This window comes from Somniosus microcephalus, chromosome 9, assembly GCF_052327205.1.
Source record: "Somniosus microcephalus isolate GS21.2 chromosome 9, FLI_Smic_1.0, whole genome shotgun sequence".
NCBI classification, from domain to species: Eukaryota; Metazoa; Chordata; class Chondrichthyes; order Squaliformes; family Somniosidae; genus Somniosus; species Somniosus microcephalus.
The window spans coordinates 123,598,413-123,614,087 of NC_140995.1; the positions used below are offsets into that span (position 1 = coordinate 123,598,413).

At 47.9% G+C, this 15,675-nt stretch overlaps 1 protein-coding gene across 4 annotated transcripts in view; it reads right to left on the reverse strand.

Moving 5' to 3' along the window:
• moxd1 (monooxygenase, DBH-like 1) overlaps positions 1-15,675 on the reverse strand; it is a 156,794-nt gene that overhangs the window by 36,828 nt on the left and 104,291 nt on the right. For all 4 annotated transcript variants that reach the window (XM_085997120.1, XM_085997119.1, XM_085997118.1 and 1 more), the window contains one exon: positions 1,318-1,484. In XM_085997120.1, coding sequence (XP_085853246.1) covers positions 1,318-1,484 — 167 coding nt within the window. The remainder of the gene's footprint in view (positions 1-1,317; positions 1,485-15,675) is intronic.

The following is a 15,675-nucleotide window of genomic DNA, read 5'->3' on the forward strand; positions in this document are numbered from 1 at the left end:
TCTGTCCCTATAAGCTTACAAAGTCCAATTGCTGTTAAGTAAACTCTGGATTCACACAAAGAGGCTGGAGCTATTAAGTAAACACTGGGTGAGTTTGCAGATTTCAGTGAAGACACTGCAGATATCTTGGCTCTGGTTAATTTATTTTCCTGCACTTGAAGTGTAACAGAAATGCAGGAGGCAGCAAGTGCATGTGAGACTACTACTTTGGTAATGCGACTAGCTGTCTTCAATGGCATTTTTCCTGGTGAGTCAGAGGATATGCTGTTTTATAACAAAATTGATGGTATGTCTTATGACACAAAATATATGGCTATTAGCTCCATCAATTTATGGCACTAAGTAAGTCAAATTCCATTTAATTACATAGTATTCAGTGATTTTTACTGGTGCTTTGGGAACTAAATTACATTATTCTGTGAAAACTAAATGAGTGACCTTATTATCAACTACTGAAAAAAATTAGATGGACAAAAATGTATTCAAAGGCATTTTGATTGATTCAGTTGGTTCATCAGTAATCCATGATGGTGAAATATAGATATATACTTGGAGTACTGCCATTATGATATTTTGACATACAACTTTTCTATTATAAAAGTGTAACACGGAAAGTAAGGTTAATGTGCAGAGGATTGTTAACAATATATAGATAGGTATGGAACGTGTGAGCCATTTAGATTGTTTTGTGTCCTAACACATTAAAAAATTATGTGCCCTACTAACATACGCCAGATATTTATATATCTATAAATATTTTTTTAATTTACCAGATCAAATATAAGGTTCTTCCTTTCAGAAATGGTTTTGAGCTGCCTTCATTTCTGTTTCAAATGTCACAATCATGTGGCATTTTGCAAAACTTAGTAAATTGAAAATATCATTAGTAATAAAAAGAAAAAGGCAATATTTAGAGCTAACCACAAGAGGTTTATTATAGTTCTAAATTCATCTGTATGATCCAAATGGGTTAAATTTGTGTGTGTACACAGATGTAAGTAGATGGTCAAACATCCTTACACAGGCACAAGAAATCCCAGAATCAGTACTATACAGAGCAAATAAATTTGGTACTAACTTAGTTTCACAAATTTCACACTGCCATGGTAAACAGTACCTTCTCTCTGATTAAGGCTGAAGTTGTGATACAAGGACAGACACCTTGCAGCTCACAACTCAGCGACATGCCTCTTCCCTATCAGTTGCTAAGATGAAAGCAACCTCATCATATGAATCAACATATAACCAGATTCCATTTTGTTTCAGGCTTAATTCTGAAATAAATGGCAGTTCTTATCAGACAATATGGGAGCTTACCTCCTGCAGGCATTCCATGGTGCAATGACCTTGTGAAATATAGTTTGACATATCAGGTGGTATCATGTGGTAAAGACTGACCCAGACACCAGTTTCAATAACTCCAGCGTCATATTTTCTCAAAACAGGTGTGTAGAGCAGCTTTAAACCAGAGCTGTCTATATATCCTACAGAAATAAACAATGGTTAAGTGGACAAATCAGAAACCAAAACTTGAAGACTAACTTTATCCAACTAATGAGATTCATTCACCTGAATCCGATTACTATTACTATTACTTTTTATTGTTTGAACAAAAGGTGCAACTGACTTTTCCACAGATACACTTTGCTCATTATTTGCTTCCTCTTATGTTGTTATATATATTTAATACACAGTCCTACAGCACAGTGCAATCATAATGGTAACGGAAGTGGTGTAAAAAATTGTAAATTAGATATTATACAATAATGTGTAGATTGTTTACCAAGAAATATTATACTTATATCTCTCTACTGTAAGTGTATGGGAATTTTAGACTTGGAATGTAATTATGGTTGGCCTCAGGATGGTCTATCTAGATTTCACTGGACACTGTCGTAATTTTACATCTCCAACTTTAATTGTTTGCCTTGTACTTGAAAAAGATACATTTTTCTTTAATGATTTATATATATTTTTAACCTCACTTTGACTGTCAATTATTTTCAAAGTTTTGTTTTTAGGGGAGACACTTTTTAAATATTTCCTTCCCTTCTTTACTTGGGTGTCCACACCAGTTTTAAAGAGTGTGCAGGGACAGAGAGACCTCGGAGTTAATGTGCATAAGTCCCTGAAGGTGGCAGGACATATTGAGAGAGTGGTTAGCAAAGCATATGGGATCTTGGGCTTCATAAATAAAAGGTAATGAGTACCAAAGTAGCAAAGTTATGCTGAACCTTTATAAAGCGGTCCCTGGCCAGCTTCGCCTGCAGGAGAAAGGGCGGGAAGTGTTGAAACATGCTGCACTGAGCAGACATCACCTGCCCCCCATGGTTGAATAGCCCTTGCATCATGCACTGAGCAGCATGTGCGTGTGTGTTTCCTGAAAGGGCCATGGGTGCTGGCTGACAGATGGCCTTTGGGGGTTCGGGCACCCTCTAGCCAGAAAGTCAGGTGCAGATGGAGGGATGAAGATGATCGTGGAAAAGGCACTCACCCCGACGACCCAAGTGAGGTCGTTGAACTTCTTCCTGCACTGCACCGCACTCCTGGGCACCACGCTTCTGCAGGCCACATCCCTCCAAGCTCGCCGGTAATCAGCATTTTGAGCCCTCCTCCCATCCTCAGGGAACAGAATGTCACGCCTGCGCTCCACAGCACCAACCAAAGCTTCAAGGGCCACATCGGTGAAGCGCTCCACCCTCTGCCTCACCCTCTCCATGTCTTGACAGGCTGGAGCGCCTCAGGTAAGTTAGCGCTGAATTTAAGGCCTGCCAGGAAGTGCTGTGTCTGGTGATCCTAATTGACCCGCCCCTTTAAGAGCTGGCCGGCGCCAGTGTGTTTCGGGGTAAGTGATTATTGACAGCACCCACGCTGCGCCCCGCCGCCGCGAAATTGGGTTGCGCCGCCGGGTAAGCGCCTTAAGAGTATCGTGCAGCGCTTGATTTAGCGCCGCAATCACCCTCAGGGGCGCTGCAACCCAATATCGCGCCAGGTGGCGCTAAAATTCGCCTGACGCTAAGCTTTGCGCTTCGCCAGGACTAGCACCCCAAACGCGGCTATACCGAATTTCTCCCCCTCAATGTTTTCAAGGGGAGACTGGATAGGCACTTGAGGAAAATAAACTTTCAGGACTACGGGGATAGAGCGGGGAAGTGGGGCTGACTGGATGGGCTGGATTTTGACAGGCCCGAGGAGGCGGGAATGGAGGCGTGTGGGATGTTAAAATTGCAAAAAGTGGCGGGCGGGCCCGACCCCGCCTCCAAGCAATTTTCCCAAATGCGTGGTTTCTGATCCCGTCTCCGTCCTGCCTCCAAGAGGCGGGATAGGCCCTTAATAACCACTAAATTGCCTCTATAATCCCATTTTGAGTGGCCTTTCCGATTTTAACATGTTTCCCACGTGATTCACGTCTCCTCTGAAACACGATGGTGAAATCTGGCGGGAGCACAATTGGATTGCTGACTATCAGCTGCAGCTCCAGCATTAAGTAGGAGATTTGATTAATCATCATTTGCAGGTGGCAGGACTTTGTTGTCTCAGGTCTGGGGGAACTTTTAGCAGGCATAACCATAGCTGTGGAAGTTTGGAGCCAGACACCCATCTCCAGTGTGACCTCCTGGGAAACCCCTCTCACCACCTTGACTGAGCGCTTCCTCAACTGAGGCATAGGAACCATTTATTTCCTTTACTCCTGGACATCAGATTCGGATGAAGACCAGCTGCGGCAGCAGCAGAACCATGAACAACAGCAACAACAGGAGCGCCAAGCTGCTGCTCACCCACCTGAAGCTGCACAGGCCAGAAGGCGCCAGCCCATGGAAGGCCGTCGGCGCAGGAGATACCCCCCAAACAGGGTCTACAGACAGAGGATCAGCTGCCTCAACATGAGTGAACAGCAGTGCCAAAGGCGGCTCCGACTTTCGCGAGAGGTAGTGGGTGACATCTGCGCAATGGTGCAGTAAGACCTGGAGCCCAGAGGAGCAGGTGGACACCCCTTACCAGTAGCCGTCAAAGTCACCACCGCACTCAACTTTTTTGCTTCAGGCTCATTCCAGGGATCAGCAGCAGACATCAGCGGCATCTCCCAGGTCGCCGCACACACTTACATCACGCAGGTAACCGATGCCCTCTTTGCCATCACGCACAATCACATCCATTTCTCCAAGGATCAAGCAAGTGTCACGGTGCATGCGGTTGGATTAGCTAATCTGGCAGGCTTTCCAAAGGTGCAGGGCGTCGTTAACTGCACACATGTGGCCCTTAAGGCACGCCATCGTAATCCAGGTATTTTTGTCAACTGCAAGGGCTTCCACTCCCTCAACGTGCAGCTGGTGTGTGACCACAAGAAGGAAATTTTGCATGTTTGTGCCAAGTACCCTGGCAGTTGCCATGACTCCTTCATACTGCACCAGTCTAGTGTGCCTCCGTTCTTCAGCCAGACCAACTTAACGGATGGCTACTTGGAGACAAGGGCTATCCCTTGAAGACGTGGCTAATGACACCATTGAGGAGCCCATCCAACGAAGCTGAGGAGAGCTACAACTACAGCCACATTTCCACCAGATCCATAATCGAGCAAACCATCGGCATGCTGAAGATAACATAAGAACATAAGAAATAGGAGCAGGAGTAGGCCAATCGGCCCCTCGAGCCTGCTCCACCATTCAATAAGATCATGGCTGATCTGATCCTAACCGCCAATCCACTATCACAGAACCATCTCCTGAATCTAACAGAATTAGACACACGAAATAGGAGCAGTATCAGGCTACACGGCCCCTGGGCCTGCTCCGCTACCCACAGGGCCATGATCGATCCGGACCTAGACTCATGTCCAAATTCCTGCCCACTCCCCGTATCCCTTAATTCCCTTTACTTCTAGGAAACTGTCTATTTCTGTTTTAAATTTATGTAATGATGTAGCTTCTACAGCTTTTTGGGGCAGCATATTCCATGGACCTACCACCCTCTGAGTGAAGTAGTTCCTCCTCATCTCAGTTTTGAAAGAGCAGCCCCTTATTCTAAGACTATGCCCCCTAGTTCTAGTTTCACCCATCATCGGGAACATCCTCCCCGCATCCACCCGATCCAACCCCTTCACAATCTTATATGTTTCAATAAGATCGCCTCTCATTCTTCTGAACTCCAATGAGTAGAGTCCCAATCTACTCAACCTCTCCTCATATGTCCATCCCCTCATCCCCGGGATTAACCGAGTGAACCTTCTTTGTACTGACTCGAGAGCAAGTATGTCCTTTCTTCAGTATGGACACCAAAACTGTACGCAGTATTCCAGGTGCGGTCTCACCAATACCTTGTACAACTGAAGCAATACCTCCCTATTTTTATATTCTATCCCCCTAGCAATGAAAGCCAACATTCCATTGGCCTTCTTAATCACTTGCTGCACCTGCATACTAACCTTTTGAGTTTCGTGCACCAGTACCCCCAGATCCCTTTGTACTTTCCAGTTTCTTGCCATTAAGATAATAACTTGCTCTACGATTTTTCCTGCCAAAGTGCATAACCTCACACTTTCCAGTATTGTATTCCATCTGCCAAATCTCTGCCCACTTATTTAGCCTGTATGTCCCCTTGCAGGTTTTTTATGTCCTCCTCACTCACTACTTTCCCTCCCATCTTAGTATCATCTGCAAACTTTGATATGTTACACTCGGTCCCCTCCTCCAAATCGTTAATATAGATTGTAAAGAGTTGGGGACCCAGCACTGACCCCTGCGGAACACCACTAGTTACTGATTGCCAGTCTGAGAATGAACCATTTATCCCAACTCTCTGCCTTCTGTTAGATAGCCAATCCTCTATCCATGCCAGAATATTACCCCCAATCCTGTGATTTTTTATCTTAAGCAATAATCTTTTGTGTGGCACCTTGTCAAAGACCTTTTGGAAGTCTAAATACACTACGTCCACTGGTTCCCCTTTATCCACCCTATATGTTACTTCCTCAAAGAACTCCAGCAAATTTGTCAAACATGACTTCCCCTTCATAAAACCATGCTGACTTTGTCCTATTAAATTATGATTATCCAAATGTCCTGTTACTGTCTCCTTAATAATGGACTCCAAAATTTTACCTACCACAGATGTTAGGCTAACCGGTCTATAGTTTCCAGCCTTCTGTCTACTGCCCTTTTTAAATAAGGGTGTTACATTAGCAGTTTTCCAGTCTGCCGGGACCATTGCCGAGTCCAGGGAGTTTTGGAAAATTATTACCAATGCATCCACAATCCCTACCGCCACTTCCCTCAAGACCCTACGATGTAAGCCATCAGGTCCAGGTGATTTATCTGCCTTGAGTCCCATTATTTTACCGAGTACGACTTCCTTAGTGATTTTGATCGTGTTTAGCTCCTCCCCCCCCCCCCTTTAGCCCCCTGTTTGTCCAGTGTTGGGGTATTCTTAGTGTCTTCTACTGTAAAGACTGATATAAAATATTCATTCAGTGTTTTTGCCATCTCCATTTTCCCACCATTAATTTCCCAGTCTCATCCTCTAAGGGACCAACATTTACTTTAGCCACCCTTTTTCCTTTCATATAACTATAAAAACTCTTACTATCTGTTTTTATATTTTTTGCTAATTTACTTTCATAATCTATCTTCCCTTTCTTAATCAATCTTTTTGTTATTTTTTGCTGTCTTTTAAAGTTTTCCCAATCCTCTATCCTCCCACTAGATTTGGCTACCTTATATGCCCTTGTTTTTAGTCGAATACTATCCTTAATTTCTTTACTTAGCCACGGATGGCTGTCTTTTCTTTTACACCCTTTTCTTCTCAGTGGAATATATTTTTTTTGGAAGTTGTGAAATAACTCCTTAAATGTACACCACTGATCATGTATCGTCTTACCCTTTAATCTATTTTCCCAATCCACTCTACTCAATTCCGCTCTCATACCTTCATAGTCTCCTTTATTCAAGCTTAGCACGCTTGTTTGAGATCCAACCTTCTCACCCTCTAATTGAATATGGAATTCAACCATGTTATGGTCACTCATTCCAAGGGGATCCTTTACTAGGACATTTTTAATTAATCCCGTCTCGTTACACAGGACCAGATCTAAGGTTGCTTGCCCCCTGGTCGGTTCAGTTACATACTGCTCAAGAAACCCACCCCTAATACACTCAATGAACTCATCCTCAAGGCAGCCCTGCCCAATTTGATTTGTCCAATTAATATGATAGTTAAAATCCCCCATAATTATAGATGTTCCCTTATTACAAGCCTCAACTATTTCCTGATTGATACTCCGTCCAACAGAGTTGCCACTGTTCGGAGGCCTATAGACTACGCCCACTAGTGTTTTTTTCCCCTTATTATTCCTTACCTCCACCCAAACTGTTTAATTATCCAGATCTTTTGACCCAATATCATTTCTCTGTATTACAGTGATTCCTTCCTTTATTAACATAGCCACCCCACCTCCCCTTCCTCCCTGCCTGTCCTTCCTGATCGTTAAATAACCTGGTATGTTTAATTCCCAGGCATTGTCACCCTGCAGCCATGTTTCTGTAATGGCCACAAGATCATACCCATATGTAGTTATTTGTGCCATTAACTCGTCTATTTTGTTATGAATGCTACGTGCATTCAGATAGAGAACTTTCAAATATGTTTTGTGACACTTAGTTCCTGCTTTTGCCCTTTTTATTACTTTACCTTTTACTCCATACCTTCTGCCCCTTCCTGACACGCTCTGGTTTTTAATTTCCCCACTGCTACCTAAGTCTATGACCTTCTCTGTTGTCATTTTTATTATTTGCTCTCTAGGAACCTCCCCCCCCCCACTAGTTAGTTTAAAGCCCTCTCTACAGCCCTAGTTATATGATCCGCCAGGACTCTAGTCCCAGCACTGGCCAAGTGAAGCCCGTCCCGACGGAACAGCTCCCTCCTGCCCCAGTACTGGTGCCAGTGTCCCAGGAAGCAAAACCCATTTCTCCCATACCAGTCTTTGAGCCACGCATTTAACTCTCTAATTTTATTTGTCCTAGCCAAATTCGCTCGTGGCTCAGGTAATAATCCAGAGATTATTACCATTGTGGTTCTGCTTTTTAATTTGGCCCCTAGCTGCTCAAACTCCCTCAGCAGAACCTCCTTCCTTGTCCTATCTATGTCGTTGGTACCAACATGGACCACGACAACTGGATCCTCCCCCTCCCACTGCAAGTTTCTCTCCAGTCCAGAGGAGATGTCCTTAACCCTGGCACCGGGCAGGCAACACAGCCTTTGGGACTCTCGCTCTTGGCTGCAAAGAACTCTACCTATCCCCCTAACGATACTATCCACTACCACTACAACATTTCTTTTAACTCCCCCCACTTGAATGGCCCCCTGCTCCACGGTGCTGTGGCCAGGTTGCTCATCCTCCCCGCAGTCCCTGTTCCCATCCTCACAGGGAGTAAGAGCCTCGAACCTGTTGGAGAAGTGCAAGGGCTGCGGCTCCTCCAACACTACCTCCTGGATCCCCGTACTTGCCTCACTTCTAGTCACACCATCCTGACCCTGGCCACGGACTACATCTGAATTAATTAATCTAATTGGTGTGACTACCTCGTGATACACAGAGTCCAGGTAACTCTCCCCCTCCCTGATGTGTCTCAGTGTTTGAAGCTCGGACTCCAGCTCTTCAACACGGAGCTGGAATTCCTCGAGCAGCCAACACTTACTGCAAATGTGATCACCGTGAGCATCAATGGTGTCCACCAGCTCCCACATATTGCAGCAGCAACACATCACCTGATCTCCCATTCTATGTAATTAATTAAATTTATTAATATTATTCTTAAATACCCTCTGCCCCGATTCTAGATGGTGAATATCACACCTTAGAAACTATAAACCAAAGAGATTTAAGCTTAAAAAGAGAGAAATACTTACCAACCAATCACTTACCCGCTTTCTGGTGACGTCACACTTGGATTACTTTTTACCTCTCTCCTTCCCTCCGAGTTCCCAGACCGGAGACTGGTAGGCCTTACCTGGTCTCTGGGGCCTTTTATAGCCCCGCTCTGCCGCTCGAGTTTCCCGCCGACGCTGCGCTTCAGATGCCTGGATAGATCAGGTGGAGCTCTGCAGTACTCAGCAGCCAGGGTCTCCAGAATCGTCATGGTTTGCTGTGCACTTCACAACATGGCACAGTGTCGTGGCTTGCAGATTCCTGAGGACCAAGTGGCTCCTCACATATCCTCCTCAGATGAGGAGGAAGAGGAGGAGGAGGAGGAGAGCGAAAACGAACATCTTGCAGAGGCCCATCAACCAATGGCACCAGTACGCGAGAACATTGCTGCCCGGGATGCAAGGAACGCACTCATCTTGGCCAGATTTGCTTAGCCTAGCTAATCAAGCACTTTTGCCTCGCAGCTTCTTACCAGAGCATCGACAATGGCCAAGAACCAGCGGATCCCTAGCACTCTGACCACCATACTGACAATTGCAATTAATCCTAAGCCCTCAATGTGGAAGTCCCATTTGCAAAATGACACACACCACAACTGCAACAGTTGCCATCAGAGTTTTTATTTACAATAACCAACTGATGGCATTTTAAAAATAAACACAAATGAACACCCAGGTGACTACCCTTGTGACTACTTGTGCTTTATCTTCCTCTTACGCATGCTCCTACATGGTGCTTCCCTGTGGCTTCAGCAGATGTGGAGGCCCCTTGCTCACTTTCTTGCTGCTCCTGTCTCGACACCTTTGGCGGGCATCCTCTGGGGTTGCGAACCTGTGAGGGCTCGGCAACTGTCTGCTGCTCCTGCGGCTGTGCAGGGGCTGAGACGCCGATCTCAGTTGGGTGGGGACTCTGACCGAGGACTTGGCAGTGGCATGGAAGTGTGAGCGCTTGGAGAGGTGCCCCCACTTCCTTGTTGTATGCCACCAACATCCCTCTCATGGGTCAGCCCCACTTCAGAGCTAGCAAGTGGCTTGATAGTACCTTGCTGCACTTCAGTCCTACTCCAGAGGACTTCCATGAAGGTCTGGTTTCTATGCTCAATAGCTGACCATCGCTCTTCAAGAGATGTCAGTCTATTCTGAACAATCACCATGTTTTCAATACCCTGGCAACTAAGCTCCTCCATGGCCGTAGCCATCCTGTCCTCTACGGTAGCCAGCCTTACCATGGAGGTAGCCATTCTTTCCATGGAGGTTGCCATCCTTTCCGTGGTGATGTGTTCATGCACCAATGCCTCCACAAAGGCTCTGCTCATGTTCGCGATGGACTCCTCCATTCGCTCCACACTCACAGCGACCCTGCCAGAGACTCCTGCACCTATTCCTGGAGTTCCAGCACTATTCTCCTTCTGGATGGACCCGGAGGCACAGGGTCGACACGCAGCGGAGCCGAGCTGGGAGAGTCCTGCGCCCTCCGACGAGGACTCTCCACTGCTGTCCCTGTCTCCACCATCTGCTGATGCACACTTGTCATCTGTGATACACCAGGTGACAACACTACTCTATCTCGCAAAAGTCCCACTGAGTTGTGATTGTCTGCGCTGGTGCTGGGTGCACTGAATTCTGCTGACGCTGTGCCCTCAGAGGTTGCAGCTTCCTCTGAGGAGCCTTCAGGCTCAGGCTGCTCCTGGACAGTGGGGACGGGGGCTCTCGATGGTCCTGTGGGGGAGTAAAGGAAAGAGTTAGAGATGTGAGATAAAGGTTGCATGCACATTGAATTGTGCAAATGATCATAACTCAATCTGTTAGAGCATCAGAATCATTATCAGTCTCTCATGCAATGTCAATGAGAGAGATGCAAAAATATTCTGTCACCAGCTTACTGTGATGCGCCCGTCTGTCTGTCCCCCACTTGCGCATCGTCCTCCACTCGCACGATCTCCAGGGCCGTCTCCTCTGCATTGGTGAGCTAGGCTATTGAGGGTGGCCCTCCTCCTATCCTTGCCCTTTCCCTCTTATTGTGGGATCTCTTTTTCTGCAATGAGGGACACAAGTGGAGTTTGAGTGAGAATGAAAGAGTGAGTGTAGAGAATCTATAGCATAGATGCTTAGAAGGAGACAAAGATGGAGTGAGGTGCCAACACCAAGGGCCCTCCCTGTGTGTTGTAAGTTGTTGGCATTACATCACAGCGATAGGGAGTGTGAGGGCTGCAGAGTCGAATAGTTCAGTGAATGTGAATATAGAGAGAGGGGGAATGCTTAAGGGTGCAGGGATGTAAGGGCGAAGTTGGATGTGCAGGAGGAGCTTGACAAAGCAGAGTGCTGGTGATGAGAGACAATGGGGATCAGATTGAGGGTGATGGGAATGTAATAGTCACTTTTCCAGTGTGGAGAAGATCATGAAACCTCTTTTGGCATTGCAGCCAGGTTCTGCTGCACATAGAAATATCATTGACCTCCTGTGCCACTTGCAGCCACACTGCTTTAGTCTGCTGTGGAGGCTTTTTCCTGCCTGTGGAAGGAAAGAGCACCTCCTTGTTAGCTGTTGCTCCCTCCACCAGAGCTTGGAGGGAGGCCTCATCAAATCTAGGTGCACACTTTGGTCCAGAGCTGGACATACTTGCAGAAGGAATCACTCAGAACAATGGTCAGAAAGTTGAAAGGCTGAAAAAGAAGCAAGGCTGCTTGCAGGCCTTAAAGCCAGCAGCATTGATGACATCAAAAGGCTCATTGGGCCAGGGGTTCCCACACGCTGGAAATCAATTGCCCAATTAGGGCAAAATCGCACTTTTGGCCACTTTACATCGGAGTCGGGATCCTGACACGACAACCTCCAGCCCGCCCCCAATGACAAAGTCCAGCCCATAGACTCAATATGCCACAAAAGATTGAGATGGTGTATGAGGCATCTGCACCAAGTCTCCACCAATTCAGCTCTAATTTCAGCTAGGAATTGCACGAATATAATCTAGGATTAATCCCACTCTAGGTGAGGAATTCACTGGTTCTGCATGGCACCTCCTCATAGTGTCATGACTGAGATAAGGAATACAGTATGAGGCGAGTAACTCAGTATGTGGGAACTGTGGCTGCACACCTGTAAACCACCAGTTAACGGCATAGCATGTTGAGGTTACAATAGACTGCGCCACCACTTTACCTTCAAACTTAAGTATTTAATTCAATGTATTCTTGGTTTTTTTTAAACATCCATCCCAAAGCAAACTATAATCATAGTTTATACTACAGCAGAGTTATAAAATGCTTCACTTTACAAAAGGCGGTAAGGTATTTTTACGAGACTCTGGGCTAGAAATTCTGTGCATTTGCTCCTCTTGTTGGGCGCAAAAGACTTCTCACCCAGGCGCGGTGCAACTATCAGCGGGAGTTTAGCAGCGGTGGTAACCGGTAGTGCCCTGCGGTGCTGCGCATGCGATGACGATGTCATCACCGTGCGCAGAGCCTCGTTTTCACCCCGCCTGCAAAACTGGCCCGCACCCCCTGACTCTTGGCCGGCCATGACAGCGACCAATTCAGGGGGTGGGAACGGAGCGGCAGGAGGCTCGTGGGGCGATAAGTAAAGGGGAGGTGGCGGGCAGGGGGGAAAGAAAAAAAATCGTCCGACTTACTTGTCGTGGCCCGTTGCATCTTTGAACATGGGGTCCGTGCCACAATCTGGCAGCTCGGCACTCCTCGTGTGCCAGGCTGCTGGCACGGCCTCCCACTCCCCGGTGGGCCAGGTAGAGCTCCGCAGAGTTGTGGACTTGGGCCCTCCCCTTTAATGAGGGGAGCAGCCCTTCCATGCGGCAGTGCTATGTGGCCCAGTGCGTAGCACTGCAGAACGCACCGCCCCGATATTCGGGGATTAGCGCTCGAAGAAGGAAGTGGAACGCTTGAATTAGTGTTCCACTCCCTTTTGGGACACTAAAACTGAAGTTAGCGATCAACAGCACTATTTTTCGCCAGGTGTTAAATTTAGTGCCCAGGCGATGTTAGCAATCCAAAATGGTTGACAGCAAATATTTCTCCCTCTGTATTTTATCTTGATCTCCTTTATTGACCACTAGCTGGGGGAGCCCGGCGGTGCCGAGGCTTTTTGAGGGCATGTTGTTGTTGGAAGAGAGAGAGGGAGCGACTGGGGGGAAGAGAGAGAGAGGGAAGGAGAGAGAGAGAGAGAGATTGGGAGTGTGAGAGAGAGAGATTGGGAGTGTGAGAGAGAGAGATTGGGAGTGAGAGAGAGAGAGATTGGAAGTGTGAGAGAGAGAGATTGGGAGTGTGCGAGAGAGAGATTGGGAGTGTGAGAGAGAGAGATTGGGAGTGTGAGAGAGAGATTGGGAGTGTGAGAGAGAGAGAGATTGGGAGTGTGAGAGAGAGATTGGGAGTGTGAGAGAGAGAGATTGGGATGTGAGAGAGAGATTGGGAGTGAGAGAGAGAGAGATTGGGAGTGTGTGAGAGAGAGATTGGGATGTGAGACAGAGATTGGGAGTGTGACAGAGAGAGATTGGGAGTGTGAGAGAGAGAGATTGGGAGTGTGAGAGAGAGAGAGATTGGGAGTGTGAGAGAAAGATTGGGAGTGTGAGAGAGAGGGATTGGGAGTGTGAGAGAGAGAGAGAGACTGGGAGTGAGAGAGAGATTGGGAGTGTGAGAGAGAGATTGGGAGTGTGAGAGAGAGAGATTGGGAGTGAGAGAGAGAGATTGGGAGTGTGAGAGAAAGAGATTGGGAGTGTGAGAGAAAGAGATTGGGAGTGTGAGAGAGAGATTGGGAGTGAGAGAGAGAGAGATTGGGAGTGTGAGAGAGAGATTGGGAGTGAGAGAGATAGAGAGATTGGGAGTGTGAGAAAGAGAGAGATTGGGAGTGTGAGAAAGAGAGAGATTGGGAGTGTGAGAGAGAGAGAGATTGGGAGTGTGAGAGAGAGAGAGATTGGGAGTGTGAGAGAGAGAGATTGGGAGTGTGAGAGTGAGAGAGATTGGGAGTGTGAGAGAGAGAGAGATTGGGAGTGTGAGAGAGAGATTGGGAGTGTGAGAGAGAGAGATTGGGAGTGTGAGAGAGAGAGATTGGGAGTGTGAGAGAGAGAGATTGGGAGAGTGAGAGAGAGAGATTGGGAGTGTGAGAGAGAGATTGGGAGTGTGAGAGAGAGATTGGGAGTGTGAGAGAGAGATTGGGTGTGTGTGAGAGATTGGGAGTGTGAGAGGAGAGATTGGGAGTGTGAGAGAGAGTTGGGAGTGGTGAGAGAGTGTTGGGAGTGTGGAGAGAGATTGGGAGTGTGAGTGAGTTGGGTGTGTGAGAGTGTGATTGGGAGTGTGAGAGAGATTGGGAGTGGGTGAGTGAGAGATTGGGAGTGAGAGTGTGAGTGGGGTGAGTGGAGATTGGGGTGTGAGAGAGAGTGTTGGGTGTGTGTGTGTGTGTTGGAGTGTGAGTTGAGTGGGTGTGTGAGTGAGTGGGTGTGGGAGAGTGTGTGTTTGGGTGTGTGGGTGATGTGTGTGTTGGGGTGGGTGTGTGTGTGTGTGGGTGTGGAGTGTGTGTTGGGTGTGTGTGAGTGTGTTGTGGTGGGGGTGTGTGTGTGTGTGTGTGTGTGGGGTGTGTGTTGTGTGGGGTGTGGGTGTTGTGTGTGGTGGGTGTGTGTGTGTGGGGTGGGTGTGTGTGTGTGGGGGTGTGGGTGGTGTGTGTGTGTGGGTGGGTGTGTGTGTGTGGGGTGGGTGTGTTGTGTGTGGGTGGGGTGTGTGTGTGTGGGTGGGGGTGTTGTGTTGGGGGTGTGTGTGTGTGTGGTTGTGTGGGTGTTGTGTGTGTGGGGTGGGTGGTGTGTGTTGTGGGGGTGGGTGTGTGTGTGTGTTGGGGGTGGTGTTGTGTGGGGTGGGTGTGTGTGTTGGGGGTGGGGTGTGTGTGTGTTGGGGTGGGGGTTGTTTGTGGGTGGGGTTGTGTGTGTGGGGGTGGGGTGTGTTGTGTGGTGGGGGTTGGTGTGTGTGTGTGTGGGGGTGGGGTTGTGTGTGTGTGGGGTTGGGGGTGTGTGTGTTGGGGTGGGGGTGTGTGTGTGGTGGGGGGTGTGTGTTGGTGTGTTGTGGGGGTGGGTGTGTGTGTGGGGTGGGGTTGTGGGTGTGGTTGTGTGTTGGGTGGGTGTGTGTGTGGGGGTGTGTGTGTTTGGGTGGTGGGGGTGTGGTGTTGGGTGGGTGGGGTGTGTGTGTGGGTGGGTGTGTGTTGGGTGGGGGTTGTGTTGTGGGGTGTGTTGTGGTTGTGTGGTGGGGTGTGTGTGTGTGGGGTGGGTGTGTGTGGTTTGGTTGGGGTGGGTGTGTGTGTGTTGGGGGTGGTGTGGTTGTGTTGGGGTGGGGTGTTTGTGTGGGGTGGGTTGTGTTGTGTGGGGTGGTGTTGTGTTGGGGTGGGTGTGTGTGGGGTGTGGTGGGTGTGTGTTGGTGGGGGTGTGTTGTGTTGTGTGTGGGTGGGTGTGTGGGTTTGGGTGGGGGTTGGTGTGTTGTGTGGGGTGGGGGTGTTGTGTTTGGGTGGGTGTTGGTGTTGGGGAGTGTTTTGTGTGTGGTGGGTTGTGGTGTGGGTGTGTTGTGTGGGTGGGTGTTGTGTGGGGGTTGGGTGTTGTGAGTGTGAGGAGTTGGTGTTGTGAGTTGTGGGGGTTTGGTGTGTGTGTGTGTGTTTGTTGGGGTGGTGGGAGTGTTGTGTGGGTGTTGAGGAGAGATTGGGAGTTGTGAGAGAGAGAGATTGGGAGTGAGAGAGAGAGATTGAGGAGTAGTGAGAGAGAGATTGAGGAGTGA